General features: G+C 43.2%; 3 protein-coding genes and 1 long non-coding RNA gene across 4 annotated transcripts; 2 read left to right on the top strand and 2 right to left on the bottom strand.

Annotated features, from left to right (window-relative positions):
- Window positions 1–8,703: 8,703 nt before the first annotated feature.
- LOC122624178 (nuclear speckle splicing regulatory protein 1) lies at window positions 8,704–10,100 on the bottom strand. Its single transcript, XM_043803637.1, has 2 exons — window positions 9,978–10,100; window positions 8,704–9,913 (listed from the first exon to the last, which is right to left on the bottom strand). The coding sequence occupies exons 1-2, from the start codon at window positions 9,986–9,988 to the stop codon at window positions 8,743–8,745; spliced, it is 1,182 nt and encodes a 393-aa protein (XP_043659572.1). The 5' UTR covers window positions 9,989–10,100; the 3' UTR covers window positions 8,704–8,742.
- A 396-nt stretch (window positions 10,101–10,496) lies between these two features.
- LOC122623391 (40S ribosomal protein S15Aa) lies at window positions 10,497–12,428 on the top strand. The gene is made up of 3 exons (XM_043802530.1): window positions 10,497–10,579; window positions 10,648–10,683; window positions 11,815–12,428. The coding sequence occupies exon 3, from the start codon at window positions 11,817–11,819 to the stop codon at window positions 12,207–12,209; it is 393 nt and encodes a 130-aa protein (XP_043658465.1). The 5' UTR covers window positions 10,497–10,579; window positions 10,648–10,683; window positions 11,815–11,816; the 3' UTR covers window positions 12,210–12,428.
- Window positions 12,429–16,110: 3,682 nt separating this feature from the next.
- On the top strand, window positions 16,111–16,715 carry LOC122624630. The gene is made up of 2 exons (XR_006326495.1): window positions 16,111–16,199; window positions 16,265–16,715. It is a non-coding gene; the product is annotated as an uncharacterized LOC122624630 (long non-coding RNA).
- Window positions 16,447–18,660, bottom strand: LOC122624629 (peroxiredoxin 1). Its single transcript, XM_043804290.1, has 2 exons — window positions 18,506–18,660; window positions 16,447–17,342 (listed from the first exon to the last, which is right to left on the bottom strand). The coding sequence occupies exon 2, from the start codon at window positions 17,340–17,342 to the stop codon at window positions 16,758–16,760; it is 585 nt and encodes a 194-aa protein (XP_043660225.1). The 5' UTR covers window positions 18,506–18,660; the 3' UTR covers window positions 16,447–16,757.
- Between the last annotated feature and the right edge of the window lie 383 nt (window positions 18,661–19,043).

Genomic DNA, 19,043 nt, shown 5'->3' with positions numbered 1-19,043 from the left:
AAAAGTTCGGCTTAGGGCAGTTGGCCCGTACATGTATGGCACACATATAAATGTAGCACATGGGTATGAGGCATAAAAAAAAACAAAAAAAAAAAGGGGGACCAAGTTGACAATGCCCGAGGAGACGGACGGACACGGGAAGAATCGAGAGAAGGCTGCCTGATGAGGGCGAGGGAGGGCGAGGAGAGGTGGAGATGGGGAAGGGGAAGCGGGAAAACGGGAAAAGCGGTGAAAAGCGGAGGAAAGTGCGGGGTCGCTGAAGTGAAATGAGGAAAAGCGGCAGCACCGGCAGCCATGGCAATGCATATAACATTTTAATTTCCTGCTTATTAGCTGGGCCACACCCACAAAAGGCGGCCCACGCAAACTAACCCAAGCTCACAACCACAGACACACACTCTGACATACTCACACACTCTGACACACACCCGCACACACTCACTCACACTCTGACATGCTCGCAGACACACACGCACACAAGCCCGCATGCACCCACACTAGCACGCCCCTAAGCACACACACACACACACAGACTAGCGCACCAACACAGCTAACGAGCCCGCACACTTGCACGCACACCCACACCCACACCCACACCCACACGCGCACAAATAATACAATACAAACAACGACTTGGAGTGCACTCTGCGAAGAGATTAAAAATAGATTTGAAGAAAGCGCTTAAATGGAGCAAATATAAGCCGAGAAAGCGCTGTGGAAAACCTCGAAGCAAGAGGAATGGAAACGGCGAAGAGACGAAAGCAAAGCCGATAAGTGCCAGAACAAGAACCTTCAAAGATTTAAGGACAGTCACTCAAACCATATACTCGTATACTCGCACTGCACCGACATCAGAAATACATATATTGCATTTGGGGAAAAAATTTGGATTTCGAAGAGTTTCGCACATATTTTTATCAATTTTATGTTACAAATGAGAAATTTTTGTATTAATATTTATTAAGGGAAGAATCCATGAGAAATATCATTGAAATTCTTATAAAACAATCAGCTAAACTATCATAAAACGAGAAAAACCACATATTGTTGCATACTTTTCAGCACTTTTAGAACTTCCCACATGTTTTTAGAGATTTTTGCTGGATTTCGTTGGTTTAGTTTCTATAAAGTAACAATTATTATAAGCAAAACTTGGAGAAATGACATTCTTCGAAATCTTTGAAGTAAAAAACGCGAGAAGAGTATTGTAAATGCATTTTTCAGACACTTTTACAATGCTCACCATCTGGAGTTTTAAAGTTGAAACCTAATTAAAGCCACCGCAAAGGGAGTGGCCAATATAAGGGCAAAAAAAGGGGGAAAAAAAAAGAAAAGGGGACTGTAAAAAAACAAGATGGGCACTTGAGAATCGTTGAGAACAGACGGCGCAAAAACCCGACGAAGAAAAGAAATCCGATAAGTAGACGGGCAAGAAATGGCACAGATTACAAGATATTTGCCCATAAGCAGATATCTTTTCCAGTTTTTCTCTTTAAAAATATTACAAGTGTGCCTTAAAACCACAAGTTGAAAATGAATGCATATGGCATGGTGGTAGGTCTGCCGTTTTTATGGCTAATATATTTGCAACTTAATTAAAGCGAATGGAGCAGAATGAAACGGAAAACCTTTAAGGCAATTTGCGAAATATATGCAAATAGAAAACCGACTCTTATCTGAAATTTGCATTTCACTCGTGTACATAATTTTTACACCAAAGGGCACACGAAGTTTACTCCAAAGTTTTTTGTGCTCGGGGACTGCTGACTAGTTTTCCTTTTCTTTATTTGGTTTTTGGTGAGAGGAGTAGGAAAAGCTGGAAATCTTCAGTTTATTTGGCTTGTATCCCATTAGTGGCGTGTACAATGCACATATGCGAGTATGCGAGTATATATATTTAGCTATTTCAGCCTTAACCAAAATCAAATAGTTTTTGCTCGCGAAAAGAATTGTAGTTGTATAAATAAAAACAATGTGGGGTAAAAACATGCCTTTTAATTGGCTGCACAACATTGACCTGGCGTACGTGACGTATGAGTGATATTTATGTGTATTTGTGAATGACTTGCACAAATAGCCGAGAGAAATGGCCGAGAACAAGAGACGGTTAAATGCCGGCCAGGATGCCGGGGAATGGAGGATGCCAAAGGGAATGGGGGATAAAAATGGTTGGCAAAACGGACGAGGAAGGGGATGAGGAAGGGGAAGGGGAAAGGGAAAGGGAAGAGGATGCAAAAGGAGCACCAAACGAGCAGGACGAGAAAATCCACTAGCGAATCTACCCGGTGACCCAGGCGACTAACGGGACATGCGAAGATGCAGTGGCAAAGATACAAGTACAGGCTGACAGGGCTCCTCATGCACACAGATACTCAGCTGCAGGATACACTCACTCACTCACACACACTCACACACACTCGCACACACACAGACACGCTAAGCGAGACACACAGACACACACACTGACGGGCCAGCTCACACAGACACGGACTCACACACGCAGAGCACATAAATGCAGGCATTAGTACACTGCGGCAAAAGCACATGGCACTTGGTTATGTTAGTTAATAAATACAATAATATCATACACGGAAATATATAAAAAATACAATAATATCGTAAACGAAAATATATAAAAAATACAATAATATCATAAACGAAAATATATAAAAAATATAATTATATCATAAACGAAAATATATAAAAAATACAATAATATCATAAACGAAAATATATAAAAAATACAATAATATCATTAACGAAAATATATAAAAAATACAATAATATCATAAACGAAAATATATAAAAAATATATAATTCTGCAACAAACTGATTACCATTATAAACACATTTTGAGTAACTCATTTAAACCCAAGTTAGAATTAAGTATTTTCAGTAGATCGTGTTCAATGTTTGAGCTAATTAGTATTAATTGGTAAATGTTAAGCAACTCACTGCCTAATTTCTTGCGGTGTGTGAGTGTGTGTGTGTGCTGCGTTTTGTTTGTCATGAGCGCGGTTGGCATCCAGCCTACGAGACCCCACATCCGCTTCCCTCTTATCCAGGCAGGAGGACCTCCACCTCCACCCCATGCTCCACCTCGTGCTCCAGCTGCTGCTGCACCTCCTCACATTCCCACATCCCCACGTGCCCACACCATGGCAATTGTCCCTCTGCATCGCTCGTTTTCCTGTCATACCCCACACATTTTTCATTACACACTCTGTCCCTTGCAGCAAACGAAATTTTTGGATGCGCCTCGCGCGTCTTGCCACGGCGGCTTGTACTTTGCCACACACTCACACATACACACACACTTGCTCAGTGAGCCACTCACACACACACACAGCAGCACACAGCGGCACACTCGACCACACACACCAATGCGACACCAATACAGATGGCCATAGTGAAACACACACATGTGGCCAAACAATATAAATCACCAGCACTCACACAAACACTCACACTCACACACACACTCACACTGACACTCACACAAACGTGTCTGCGAGTGCGACAGTGGTGGAGTTTTGAGGGGCGCCGACCGACCAGGAAGTAGGATGAAATATCGATTTAATATAAGCCGGCGAAATGTACTTGTATATACATATTTGGAGAATTATACCAAAACGTGACTGAAACATATACAAAAAGCAGAGACGGTCAAAAACAGCAAAACGCCCCGTTACGTAATCTGCCGCAATGAACATTCATTCTTTTTTTTTTGTGTTTTTTTTTTTGCCCCATCGGCTGGCCGCATAAAATGTGCAATGCGATATCGCCATATCCATATATCCACATATATATATATATACATTTACATATGTACAATTTTGTGCACGTTTTTACACACATTTTATAGGCAATACATTTAGTTTTTATTTTCAATCCGCAGCCATAAACTTTAGTTTTCATTCGAGATCGCCGGCCACAAAAAGTATGCAGGTACAGCTCTACCTTAATTTTGTTTTTAAAAACTCTTTTACCTTTTTCGCTTTAAAATAGGTAGTAAATTTGAGAAAAATAGGGACAAACACTGCTCCATTTTGAAGCACCAAATTGAACAAGCCAAGAGAACATAATGTGCAATGAAACATCTTTTTTGTTTCCTTGTTGCCTTTTTTCCCAACATGTTTGCATTTAATTAATGCGTACACATGGCTTAAAAGCTGATTATCCTTAATTAGTGTTGTCTTTGGCCACACATTCCACCTGGGAGCATTTGGCGTAGGCTAGGCTTCAGTTTCAGTTTCAGCCGGCGTACGTGGCGTATGAGTGATTTCAGCTCGGTGTCACTCGGTCGCCTCGGTGTGGCTGCTCCAAAGCCAGTGAGTTCGCCTTGGAATTTAAGGCTTTTTCAAAACTGATTTGCTTTATGCAATACGTATAGGTAACTTTTAAGATTTCTTTACTTGGAGTTGATTAATTGAAAATGAAGTTCTAAAAGGAAGTTCTTGAGTTTCAAAAGCATATATTATTTCACTTATAAATAAAGTCTCATAAATATAATATTATATTTTACTTGCAGCCATAATATCTTTGATTGTTACTTCAAATAGAATTACTGGGTATTTTGGTTTCGATGCCCTTCATTCCACTCACTCTTATGGCTCTCTTTTGGGCTCAATGACCGTCCATTTGCCCCCCGCCCCCTTTTTGGGCACGCCCCTGGACAAATGCATCGTGGGCAAGACTAACGGCCAGGTCACCAGGGTGTGCTGACCGCACTGGTCCTTGGTCCTTGGTCCTCTCCGTGTTTCGCCTCCGGAGTCGTCCTTCTCCTTCTCGTCCTCCTCGTCCTCGTCAGAGTCCAAGTCCTGGTGCAAAGGCATTGAAAATGTTGATAATTGAATTCACACGTGAATGATCACAATCTTGAAGCCTTTACTTGCGCCTATTGGCCTGCTCTGCTCCTAGGCTCCTACGCTCCTCTCCTCTGCTCCTCTGCTCTGCTCCCCGACTCCTTGGCTTCCATGGGCCACTTGGGCAGCAGGATATGGTTTTTGGGACTCGGGCGGCGGTGGTCGGGATGTTGCATGGTTGCATGGTTGCATGGTGGATTAATGGGTTTGGCTTCTCTGGCCGCATGGCCATCCATGGCTGCCATGGCTGCAGCAGGCCCAGATTGAATCGCTGGCTTTTTGGCAAGGGCCAAAAGGAAAATGCCAAAGCCAAAGCCAAGCCCATGCCCAAAACCGAGACCGAGACCGAGACCAAAAGCCAAGTAATTATGATCGTAAATTGATTAGGCAACGAGGGAGAGGCATACAAAGCGGGCCAAAAGGGGGCGTGGACCGCACAAAAGGGGTTAATGGAATTAGTGTTACATAATCTCTGTTGTTCCACTGCCTGTACTTGTTACCATCATGATGATGATGATGTTGTTGTTGTTGATGACGATAACGATGTTGATGATGATGTTGCTAGTGATGCTGCTGATTTTGCCGCCGGGTTAACCCACGAAAACAGCACAGGCAGCCCTTCACCAAAATCGCCTAAAAAGTTTTTGGATAGCTTAACTTTTTATAACCACTGCGCTCATAGTTCTGCAGCCACTTTGCGCATAAAAAAGATAACAACTTTTATTGATCTCAAGAGTCTTGGCGAAAATAGAGAGACACAGATTGAGTTTCAGTTCAACGTGGACATGGACATGGAGATGGAGATGGTGATGGAGACCACTAGAAACTTCGGCACAAACAAACTGAAATACTTAAATTTTTACGGCGAAAGGTAACGAAACAAGAAGTCGCCACTTGAGACAGCAGCTTCCTTTTTGTAAATGGTTTTGAGTAAGATGTGATTATGGCACAAGGTGTCGAAAGTTCAACAAATAATGCAGAAGTAAGTAAGTGCGGATATAACTTAGTTAGTTGGTACAGCACATTTATTAAGTACATTTAATAAACAAATCAGAATTAATGTTAAATTGCATGGGAATAATACAATGTTCAGTTAACTCAAGATGTATATTGCTCATACGCCATGTATGCCACTTTTTTCTTATGCTCTTCATTCCCTCCATCCAACTTCAAAGACTGTCTATATTCGAATGGCGGTAACCTTCGTCACGCGGCAGAAGAAACGAGAGGCATCCTTTTAGCGAATGGCGTCCTGTGCGAAAACCCTCGAGACCTCAAAAGGGTTAAGGCAGCCAAGGCGACGCACTTGCAGTTGCAGTGTTTTCGCACTCAAATCGAGAGCACTCAATTAGAAACGTTAAGCTAACGACCGATGCGATTCGTTTCGATTCGATTCGATTCCCATTTCATTCGACTCGATTCGATTCGATTCGATCGGCGGTACGTGAATCCGAGGGGGATAGCTATACATGGGTCGCACTCTTCTTCGATCTGCGACGACAATCAGCAGAGAAAATTCCATTCCAGTTCGTATCGAATTAATTTGCCTAAAATGTGGCACAAATCTCAATTGCAGCAGTGCACATCAATAAACAAAAACGCCAGAAAGGAGCAAAAAAACAAAAAAAACACAGAAAACGAGCAAAGGAGCAAAGGAGCAAAGGACATGTGAGATTGATGACACAATCGAACAGGTAAGAGCGAGACGGACCCATGCCGCGACAGAGAGAGAGAGAGAGAGAGAGAGAGAGAGAGAGAGAGGGAGAGGGAGAGGCAAGCGGATGGCGATGGGAGGGGGAGGTGAGGGTCGCTGACTGCCAAATGGAAAATGGATTTCAGTATTAATTTCGCTGACGACGACGACAACGACGAGGACGACGTGGAGACGTGGACGACGAGGACGAGGACAACTGCGACTGCGACTAGAAGGATGAGGATGAGGATGAGGTGGAGAATGAGGATGAGGACATGGATACGGAAGATGACGAAGTGGAGCGAAGGCACGTTGGCAACATCAAAAGCGAGGCATATCCGTCTTGACATTCCGTCCGGGCTGCAGATGCAGATGCAGATGCTGCTGCTGTTGCTGCTGCTGCTGCTGTAGGATGCTGGCGGTTTCCGGGGGTGTTACATTTTGGGCGGGGGGTGGTGTGGAATACGGGTATATACACGGGGCATCCGTCCACGGGTATTCGGCATGCCGTGGAATGGCATGGGATGGGTTGAGTTGGGATGATGACGGAATGTAGAGATGAAGAACCGGAGCAAAACTGCGGTTTGCCATCACTGCAATGCGCCGGACCCCGGAGCCGGAATCTAACTTCAATGATGGCAAAAGTACAAGGCAGGGGCGAGAAACAACAAGAGCAATGCACGTGGGTAAGCCGAAAGTGATGATGATGGTGGGTACACCGCATTTCCCTAATCCGGCGGTAAAAGGTACAAGGTACACCGATTGAAATGGTTACAAGATATATGCAACACTATCCATATTTAATATTAATATTAAGTACCAACTGCAACCGATTAAAGTTAGTCATAGTGTTACACTATTCTTGCACAGTGAAGTGCTGAAGAATTCGCGTTTTTTGGTGATACATAAATACCTAGGAATTAAAGGTTTCGCACAGATAGCTGGATGCCTTATAAAACCTGGCTGTTTGTATAAGTTTCCAAACCCCGACCAGGTCGTAAACACTGGACCAAAGTACCTAAGAACCGCCCAGACACTGTCCATCACTGATCCTAACCATGTCAGCCGCCGTGCTCGCCGCGCTTTCGCTGCTTTCCGTTCTCCTTTGCCGAGGCCCTTGCTCCTGCTCCTGCTGCTGCTCCTCCTGCAGCAGCCAGCACACTGCTGAACCCTCCTGGACCCGCCTGGTCCATTGGTTTTCGCTTTTATGGCGCGGGCACACCTATTTTCCAAAAGGATTTCCCAGCATTTGCGGCAAAATGAAGCAACAACAATGTTGCAAAAACAAAAAGGATGGCGAAAAAATAAACTAACGCCAAGTTGGCTCTTTGTTATTTGGGCGTTTGGCAAGTTTCTCGTTGCCTTTCCGTTTTTATACCCTTGCTGTGGGTATTAGAACTTGGATTAGGAGTTTCCGGCTCAGTGAACGAGATATTTGTGAACCTAAAAAGTCATTTCTGCATAAGCTGTCTGCCTCAACGCGGATTTGTTCGGTACTATAAAATCAATAGGGATGAATCTTTGCCCCCAGCACAGCGTCTTACTCACATTGTAGCACTGGAACTGTTCGATTTGGTCAGGTATGTTTGGATCAATATGCCATTATAGCCCTAATATGATAACGAACTTACTGCTGAATTGTATCTATATTTGTATATACTCTCATCATAATCTGTGAGGTATTAGGGAAATCTTGAACATAGCTTGTTATCAAGTAACAATCTGTTAATAGTTAGTATCCTTTAAGGGTATCTGCAGTTTCGGTCTTCTAAGCTAGCCCTAGTTATTTTTTTGGCTCTCCTACTTGTCGTCGTGTCGTCGTCATACAAAATAAATGGAATATCTTCGCGTTCTTCTCCTTCAGGCACTTCCTCATCCTCCTCCAGTGCTTTCCCCCCCCAACTTTTCCTGCGGTTCCATCCGTCATGCCTTGTACTTCTTACCCATTTTTTTCTCCTCCTTTTCTGCTCCTCCTCTGTTTTAGATGAAAAGTGCAAACGGTCTGGGGACGGACCCTGTTGCAACTTATGCAAAATATTTGCACCGAAAAGGGTCTGCTAAGAGCGTTGGCGTACACATAAATAATTTATGAGCATGGGACAAATTGAAATTAGCATAATAAGGAGACAATACAGAAATCACTGGTTTGTTTTTCCATCTACTCGAACTTTAATTGGATGCATTTTACCCCTGGCGCGCTCGCTTGCGCTCCTGATAGCGTGCCACGGCTGCCTCGAAGACCTCGCCCACGGTCCTTTTGCGCCAGATGAGTGTGCGGTCGACAGGAGGTTTGGTGACTGTCGGCACGGGTAGATCCTTCTCGTCCACGTCGCCATTGGAATTTTCTTCTTTTTTGGAGGGGGATTCTTGCGAGGCCTCGGGTTCTTTCGCTTTAGCGGTCTCAGTACTTTCCGGTGCCTTGTCCTTATCCTCCTTTTTGTCCTGGGACAGCTTCTCCTTTTCCTTATCCTCCTTTTCCTTCTTATGCCCCTTCTCCTCTTCCTCATCGCTGGAGTCGTCTATGCTAAAATCGGAATCGGCATCTATGTTGTTGGTCAAATGTGCCTGTGCTGGCTTGCTTTCCGCCTGATCCGTTGACTTCGCGGGCTCCGCGCCTTGGCCTGACTTGCCCTTGGTCTGCTCCTCTTCCTCCTCGGAGGAGCGACGTCGTCGATAGCTTCTGTGCTTGGCAGCCTCTGCCTTGATGGGTTTGTACGCCACCTCGTCAGTGGTGGGCGCCGTCTTGGGCTTGACGACATCCGGCTGGTCGGGACCGCCCATCTTCTGTTCGTAGAGATGGCGATAGAAGCCGTCCAGATCCTTCTGCTTGGTGACATCGCCAATGGCCTCGAGGTACTCATCCCGCTGCTCCTGCTCCTGCATCTGGCGTATGGACTCCAGTTTCTTGCGATAGGCGGCAGTCACAAAGGTCTCCTTGTCCTTGTACATCTCGCCCTCGGCCTCGCGATCCTTCTGCACCTGCCGTTCGATGCGCAGCTCCTTCTCCAGCTTCCTGCGCTCGGCGTGCTCCATCAGCCGTCCAATGTACTTGGGTTTCCGCGGCTCCTGGCTCTTCGTCTGCTTGGCCTCCTCGCGTTTGCTGTCCATGTCGTCGTACAGCTCGTCGTACTGGAATATGGTTGGGTCCTCGGCCAGGGCCTTCTCCTGCTGCCGCCGGGCCACGCGGCGCTCCATTAGACTGGGACCCAAGGACATGCCGCTGGTTTTCGGCTTCAATTGCGGGGCATTTTGGTCATCATCGCTCTCGGACTCGGAGCTCTCGTCGAAAATCGAGGGCCTTTCGGGCCGTTTTGGCGGTGCCTTCTTCTGCTGGCCGGGTATAATAAGGCCATATCTGCGTGGTGTCAAAACAGTCATTAAGAACTGCGCAAATTGCTTATTATGAACAAATTACTTACTGTTTGGACATGTTTGTTTATTTATGAATTCTTAGTATGACCGTTTGCTGCGGCCACAGAAATGCCACATGTATGCGGCAACACTGCAGCAAGCAACGCTGTGCCGGCTGAAAGAACAGTTTCATTATAAATCGATAGTTACCACGTCGATAGTTTTTGGATAATAGTTTGAAACACGGATAGTAAAATAAAACTTTTTATTTCAATTAAAAACTTTATTTCTACTTAGCTTGCAATTATTGTGTTAAAATTGATTAATCATTGTTTTAATTTCGTTTTTGTTCCCAAAGCTATGGCTTTTATCCACACATTGAAATTATGTTACTGCTACCTTGAAGATGTAAAATACGCATTTAAATATGACGAAATATTTAATTATGCATATAATATGAAAACGTTAAAATTTATAAAATGATTATTTTAATTAAACGTTTATTTAACCATGGTCAACTGCCATTTTAGCCAAGTCTCCAGCCGTGGCCTGCGTCCGGCTAACTATCGATAGGCACTTCGAGCCAAGCCAATTTCGGCACGACCGGCCACACTGTTCTGCGTCTTTTTCCTTCCGTTTCCCTTTCTTTTCCCTTTTCACGTTTGCGTGAGTGCGTGTTCTCCGCGGTTTTGTTCACCGAATTTGTACTTAAACCAATTTTATTTCCTCTATTTGCAGCGGTCGTGTAAAACAGTGTTTGCAAACCAATCCCAGGTAAATGCCGCTTCCATTGGACCCGTTTTCAGCGCGAAAATGCAGCCAGATTAGATTGGCGGCGATCGCCGGCCGAAACATGTGCAAATCCACCCAACTCTTTTTTTTTATTACAAATTTTTTTTACTGTGCGCCAAAGTGCCAAAGTTGAGCAGTTTACCGTGTAAACAATGCATGAAATGCCTCGCTAAATGCGGCATGTATTTATATACATACTTTTTTTTTGGTTATAATTTTTTTAATGTGCAAAAGAATATGAAGTGAGAAATTTGGCCCAAGTGTGTTGCACAGTGTTGTGGTGCATGTGTGTGTGTGTGAGTGGCTTAAAAGTGTGGCAAAAAGTCGGAAATTTAATTGAATCGAATGCAGCACCGAAAACCGGCTAAATTAAACTAATTTTCACACACTTCGATGGGAAAACTTACCCGAAATAGTTGTTGTTTACAGCCACTTGCACGCACACACACAACCGCAGAAACACAGACAGTAACATTTTTTTTTCTCCTGGCATTTCGCACGTGTTTTACTTGCTGTTTCTGCTTCTTGTTCAATAATCCGTTACTCGCTGAGTTAAAAAGTAAAGCCATAATCTGTTTAAAATCATAATCAGCATTAAAAAACGTTTCGTCTGTCCGCGTAAATTTCGGGGAGAGAGCCACGCCTCCTGCCCAAAAAAATTAGGATAGCCACCTGTATTTGATAGTTTTTGTGGTATTTATAATGCTAAAATGGTATTATATGTGATACGACCTTTTTAAGGGCTCCATAAGTTAGTATGTTTAGCGTAAGCTGTCAAACTTTTGTGTTGTAATAGTTTGTATAGTTGCAAGAGCCGTACAAGTTACTTTTTCTTTAAATAAGGATTCAGCATTGTTTGCCAACTTAATATAGGATATGGATATAGGTAAAACTTGTATAGTTGTTTTCGTATGTAATTTAGTAAGATAGCTTTGATAGTCAGCTCTGAAGATCATTAACACACGTTTTGCTAGGTTTTGTGTTTGAAATGTTTATAGCTGTTATGCCCAAGTCGGCACTCTCGACTATACTCCCTACCCATTCTATTTGGTTCTGTGCATTTCGAACTTGTAAAGCCCACGACTAATTGTGTTCCCACAATCACTTTTGCAGCCATGGTGCGTATGAACGTATTGGCCGATGCCCTGAAGTGCATCAACAACGCCGAGAAGCGTGGCAAGCGCCAGGTGCTGCTGCGTCCCTGCTCCAAGGTGATCATCAAGTTCCTGACCGTGATGATGAAGCATGGCTACATTGGTGAATTCGAGATCGTCGACGATCACCGTTCCGGCAAGATCGTTGTCAACCTAACTGGTCGCCTGAACAAGTGCGGCGTCATCTCGCCCCGCTTCGATGTGCCCATCAACGACATCGAGAAGTGGACCAACAATCTGCTGCCCTCCCGTCAGTTTGGCTACGTTGTGCTCACCACCTCTGGCGGCATCATGGACCACGAGGAGGCCAGGAGAAAACATTTGGGAGGCAAGATCCTCGGCTTCTTCTTCTAGAGGCACTCGAGTTGACATCGAAGAGAGTCCGTGTGTGTGCTGCTGAGGAGTTTGATATGTAGATTGACGTTTTATTTCACCGACCATGCATCCAACTATGTATTTTGTGTACAAACAACAAAAAAGGGCGAGAACACGCTGCTACATTCATTCAGAGACAACCAACGACGATGAATGTTCACAAAAGTAACGCGAAATAAAATGATTGATACATAATAATTTTAATAACGATTTTGTTTACGATCTACTATATACTATGTAAAGCGGTACAGTGATAAAACAATAGCGACAGTAAATCGATCTGTTAAGATAAAACCCACACTCTGTGTATAATATAACCTGGACCGGAGTTCCTTATATCCCTTTAGCTGGATATAATGCCAAGTTCATGACCAAAATCAAGGCAATAGAGAACTTTGCCAAAGCAGCAAGCCATGTGGTTTCTTTTCAGGTGCTACAGCTTCAGTTACGTGCTTCTCATAATGAAAATAAGGGAATTGATCGCATTCTTCATACCTTAGAGCCAAAAACTATTAAGTCAGAGCAACATAATATGGTTATTCCATCTTAGTTATTTATTTTTAACCTTTATTAGAACTTCTTCAGCATAAAAACCTTAACTACTATTATTAATTGTTTGCTTGGTAGAATTGGGTGTAAATGGAGTTTGGAAACATTCTTAAGCTTAAAATACGCTTATATAACTGATACATTTACCCCCTTTACCAGTTTGAATTACTATATGCTCTAGAAAACTGCCCCATAGAAAAATTGATAGAAAAAGATATGTCTAGCTGATAAAGCAAATATGAGTAAAAATTGTTTTTAATTGTTATGGCATGTATCTACTCGATAAGTCGAAGTTGATATTATCGATAGTTATGCCTAGGAAGTACCTGGATTGCAATTTAAATTTTGCCATTACCTTTTATCAACATTTCAAATTTTTGCGGCAAGTTGCAGCCCTCGAGTTCAGTGCTGCAAAGCAGGTAAGGTGCTCACCCAACATTTGAGTCCTACACAACACTGCACTTTATTAACAATTTATTGCATACTTTGCAGCGCATTTGCGATTGGCTGTTAGATTTGAATTGATTCCAAATGCAAAATTCAATTATCCGATCAGTATGCTGACTCAAATGAGCCTCCTGTGCCGGCACAATTGCCATGTCATCAAGTACAATTACATTTCATATTGACTAGCGATCGATATCGGTGTTGCGTGCGGCTTAAGAAACAAATATAATTGATGAGTCCATGCGGCGTTATCTACTATCTACTTCATGTTTCTGGGCGACCCCAGCTAAAACTTGGCCATTACCCTGGCCAATACACACACCCTCCACCCGTTTCCTTATCGCAAAGGTACTTGAAAGGTCGAGCTTAGCCCAATATGGCGGAGTTTGCCATATTCCGAGCATGGCATTCCGCACGACCCATTCCCACTGATATCACTAATACCACGGAAAAAGCCCCCCGATTACCACTTATCAGTCTATAAAATAATCAAATTACGCCACAGACAGCAGTTCAAAGCATAGTACTCAATGTTGTTGTCACACAAATAGTGTCCACTTTCTAAATAAATAAATAACAAAGCGGAGGTTTCATGTTTTTTGAACAAACTAAACTTTTTATTGACGAAATTAGCCAAAAATGCATTATTTACGATTGGTATTTTCTGTATAACTTGGCTAAAAATGGTCAGAAAGCAACTACTAATTACCGATACTAACCAACCAAATCACTTTTTGATCGACTTTGTGAAAATAATTTTTGGCCTAATTTTCGCATTTTTTGTAAGGGGTAGCATCATCAAAATTTGCAAAAAATGTGAAAAAAATAGAGTTTCAATTTGTGAACACAGTTCGATTGGAAATTAAAATACGAGCTCAGCGAGGTATAACATTCCATATTTGGACCAATATTTCGAATGCTGTGATAAAAATAGTGAAAATAAAGTTCACAAAAAAACAAAAACGATTTTCGGCAAAAATGCAATATTTACGATTGGTATTTTCGGTATAACTTGGCCAAAAATGGTCGGAAAGTTAAAATAATTACATTTTTTTACTCCTAATTACCAATACTAACCAAACATATAACTTTTTGACAGACTTCGTAAAAAATAATTTTTGGCCAAATTTTCGCATTTTTTGTAAGGGGTACCATCATCAAAATTTGCAAAAAATGGTCAAAAAAAGACATTCCAATTTTTGAACACAGTTCGACTGGGAATTTAATTACAAACTCAACGAGGTATGGCATTCTATATTTAGACAATTATTTTTAAAGTTGTGGCAAAAAAACTGATCATTTTTGGGCGGAAAATCGGAAAAACGAATTCTTGACCTTTAACCAACATTACACAGCTAATATATTATTTCCTTTTAATTTTACATCTTGTGTTACTTCAAAACACTTGAAATAATCATAATGGTAAGTTAATTAAATAGTTATAATTGAACTGCAGTTATTCCTATTGCTTCACCCGCAGCTGTGTGTGCATGTCTGTATGTACAAATGTATGTAAGTACTAGTTTTCCGGATACCGACTGCCAGCGATTGGCAAATCGAGAATATCACAGGCATTTCCCACCCATTTCCCATCGCAGCATTCATTACGGCAAGGTCGTTTTTCTGCCACCCAATTATCATCGATCTGGACTCGAAATAGGAAATGGGAAATGGGAGTTGCAATCGGAATCACAGCCATTGAAAGTCACCGACAATGACATTTGCAACGCCCTCAATAGAGAGGCACATTGTAAGCGTTGGCATAGAAATCGGGACTTGGCCCATTGTATAGCACATAGTACATGGTATAGTAGTCGCTGTAGCTTTTTGCGCCGCCTTGGCCAGACTTTGACTGCCATGATTCAGCAGAAGCAATCTCTTTTTGCAGCTGTCGTGCGGCTGGCTGATGAATATGAATAGAGCGTTTGCTGTACAGCTCGGCAAACAAGCTCAGGTAAAAACGAATTTCAATTGTCCAATTCCCAGCATCACGAAGATGGGTTGCTCTGCCCAAAAAAGGCAGTTAATAAGTGGACTCCATTCACAGAATATGTACTTTCATTGCATTACTATAAATTGCTTTTTCTGTGGATTTTTTGAACTCAAAGCAAAAATATTGCGCATACGCCGTGATGTACCAATGCATTTGACTATTAACTATTACTTCAAGGAACTTCTCTGAAGGCTTTTTACCCACTTCACATGGTCAGTTATATTCGAGGTTTATCAGAAACTTTCACAACGAAAGGTGCCAAGAGCTGGGGGGAATAGGAAGTGCCATTGTGTGTGCAGTGAACTTGAGTAATCGGGCGCAATTAGCAGACTGATAATGATAATGGCCACTATGGCCGCTATGAGCCATCAAGTCGGCTATGCCCCGCCGATCCAGCGGCAGTGAACAAAATGGCAAAAAAACCAAAACCAAAAAAACAAACTAACGACGTAACGTGCGCAGCGATCTGATCGCACCACTTGACTTTCGGAAAGGGTTCTGTTGCTGTTTCGGTTTCTGTTACTATTTCTGCTTCCAGTAGGTTCCACAGGCAGTAAATAAACTGACTCGCCGAGCAGCTGGCCATATGTAGCTAGAGGTAGTTAGGTAGTCGGATACAATATATATGCATATGTATGACCTGGAGAAACTGGTTTCCTGGTGAAAGAGATCCGAAGACACCTCGTGTGATGCGCCGCAAGCTACACGTAATAGTTGAACCGTGGATCACAAAGGGGGATCACAAATCAGGGAGACCTATATATATGTTTATATATATATATGTATATAGCGATAGAGTCAAAAGACTCGTTTAATATGCGAGACATCCACGTCGACTAGACGACTCTCGCTTGCACTTCACATTGAAATGGCTGGGAGATGGCGGCCAAACGGGAATTGTGCACTCGGTTACTGTGTCACCAACAGCTGTTGCTGCACTGCGAGAAAATGCCACCCATGTAGGAGTGTACAGAACAGCTGTAAGTGCATGTTAGAGATACCATCTATAAGTCATCGAAGTAAAGTCATTCGTCATTACTCTCAGCGCAGCATTCTTGGCATTCTGATTCAGTCTACTTGCCATTTCGCAATTGCCAGACGCAGACGGTGATAAGTCGCCCACTGCGGTTTCTTTCGCTGTTTTGTGTGGAAATGTTTCCCCGGATGATAATCGCAGAGGTTTGAGGCGAAAGTCCGCCCGCCACCCCCTGATAAAGAGCCACGTGCTTCGAGTTCTCTTCCGTACAATCGTTTATTGTGGTGAATTACAAAAAAAGCACACAAAAAAAAAAAGGTAAAAAATAATCACTTTCCGCTTAGCGTCTGCAGGTGTTTCTCTTCTCTTCTTTTTTTTTGTGGGTGGCCGTTGCAGGGAAAGATGCCTCACAGTGTTTTCTTCTCTCTACGCTCTAGGGTTAATATGTAGGATATATAATGTATATGTGGTTTCTTGTTTTCGGACGGGCTGGGTGGCGCGATTCGAATGCGCTCCCACTCGCCAGGAGCAGCCCCGTCCAGCGAACAGTTAGTTAGCCTCTTTAGGAGGTGGTCTCGAAGTACTCCTTGGACTTGGTGGGATCGGCCACCATGGTCTTCTGGCCGGGCTTCCAGTTGGCGGGGCACACCTCGCCGTACTTATCGGTGTACTGGAAGGCCTGAACGAGACGCAGGGTCTCCTCCACGCTGCGACCCACGGGCAGATCGTTGACGGTGATCTGGCGCAAGTTCTGCTTGTCATCGATGATGAACAGACCGCGGAATGGGATGCCGGTCTCCTCATCGAGCACTCCGTAATCGCGGGCCACCTTCATCGACTTGTCGGCCAGCAGGGGAATGTCCATGCTGCCCAGACCGCCCTGCTTCCTGGGCGTGTTGATCCACGCCAAGTGGGTGAACTGGCTGTCCGTGGAGCAACCGATCACCTCGCAATTGATCTTGCGGAACTCGGCGGCGCTCTCCGAGAATGCGATGATCTCCGTGGGGCACACGAAGGTGAAGTCCAGCGGATAGAAGAACAGCACCAGGTACTTGCCCTTGTAGTCGCTCAGCTTGATGTCCTTGAACACACCATTGACGACGGCGGTGCCGGCGAATCCGGGAGCGGGCTTCTGTAGCTGTGGCATCTGTTGAGTGGATGGATAGATGGTTGGATTGCAAATTAGAGACATGTTTTTTCAAGTTATTCATCTTCATTTGCGAACTTTAATGGTAAATCCCACATATCTCCCTCGAAAATCTCCCTATGACTGATATTTCCTCTTTCGACTCATAATTTCATAATCTTATCTATCAAGAGATTCTTTCGGCGCCATACAAAATTTCATCAGTCCAGCTTTGGATTATTACAAGATAAAAGTGAGTTCATAAATTCCATTTATGGAGGCTTGTAAAAACATGTATTATTCATTATTCCAATTCATATTGCACAAGCTCTCTTAATGAAAATATGAAATATTCACAAAACTAGAAATTTACCACATGAAATCGATCTTTTTTTGTTGCAAGCTAAAAGTTTGAAGGGCTACTTGGTAATTTCTAATATTTCTATTAACTGTGCAACTCAATGGAACTTTCAATTGGCTTTTGAGTTCTAAAGTAGTAAACGTGAAGCTAATTCCCCACTGAAAGTCTCTATAAATCGGAGTTCTAATGCGGCAATTACCAACTATTAAGGGCAATTACCCTTGACTTCCAGATGTTTCGCCGCCAACTGGAAAGATCAAAGAGGAGCAAGGAGAGAGGAGAGTGGGGAGAGAGGGGTGCAAGCTGAACTCTACAAAATGGCCGCCGAACGAAGCGAAATGGAAGAAACCCGGAATAATAAATTAGCCAAATTTTTCGGCTGCTCCCATTTATGCGATTGAATTTATTGAACTTTCGGCACGTTCGCGTTTTTCATGTAATGGATGCGAATTAATTACAAATCACAAAATTTATTTCTGAATTGGCAAATATTTTCCTCTCGTTTTGATTTCATTCCTTTGCCCTTTTTTTTCGCCGGCTATTCATGTGTCTGTGTGAGTGTGTGTGTGTGACGGACGTGCCAATAAAGTGAAAAAGAAGCAAATGTGAAAAAAAGCGAAGAACTATGCTCTCGGTGCAAAAACTTGTGAAATAATCTCGAGTCGGCCGACCGAACATCATTATCTTTTGCTCATCGAAAAACAGCAAAAACACAACAAGAACAACAACAACAGCGATTCTAATTTCTAATCTTACGCTCCGCAGTTTCTCCCCAACTTTGCCCAGAATCAGCGACCTGTTCATCGCCCCCAAGAGCACTCACTTTAACAGTTGTTGTTTGGTTTTTTCTCTTAGTAATTCTCGGTAATTGCTCGACTTCCGCGTGGGCTTCCTCTTTTGCTCGCAGCTGCAGCTTTCGCACAAACCTTTCGGCACGAGTTGAAATTCGCGAATGGATTGAAATTTAGTGGTATGCTGATAGACCAGGGCTGGCGCAACATGGATGCCGCTTGCGATAGGCAGCGCCGATAAGCGCCACTCATCGATAGCTTGCGAGTGCTTAAAGCGCCATCTGTCGACTATGGGCGCGCTTTTCAAACACGTATTCTACATTTTAAAGGGCAACGGCATGCTTTCATGTAAGTTTGTTATTTAAGTAGTAATAACTTTTGATACTCTTTGAAACAAGTAGTTATATATAATTATACCAATGAAGTGAATAATATAAAATGTGTAGTACTTCCGGTATAATGCGGTGGCTGAACGGTCACATTTTGCCGCCAAAATGAAAAACCCGCGCTTTTTTGAATTTGAAAATGCAGTTAAAGCTAAACCAATGTTTTTGCTCACCCCACAAGTGA

The sequence above is a fragment of the Drosophila teissieri genome, chromosome X (genome assembly GCF_016746235.2).
Source record: "Drosophila teissieri strain GT53w chromosome X, Prin_Dtei_1.1, whole genome shotgun sequence".
Classification (NCBI taxonomy): Eukaryota; Metazoa; Arthropoda; class Insecta; order Diptera; family Drosophilidae; genus Drosophila; species Drosophila teissieri.
Note: the sequence above shows the minus strand (reverse complement) of the source record. Positions and strands in the feature narration are given on the sequence as shown.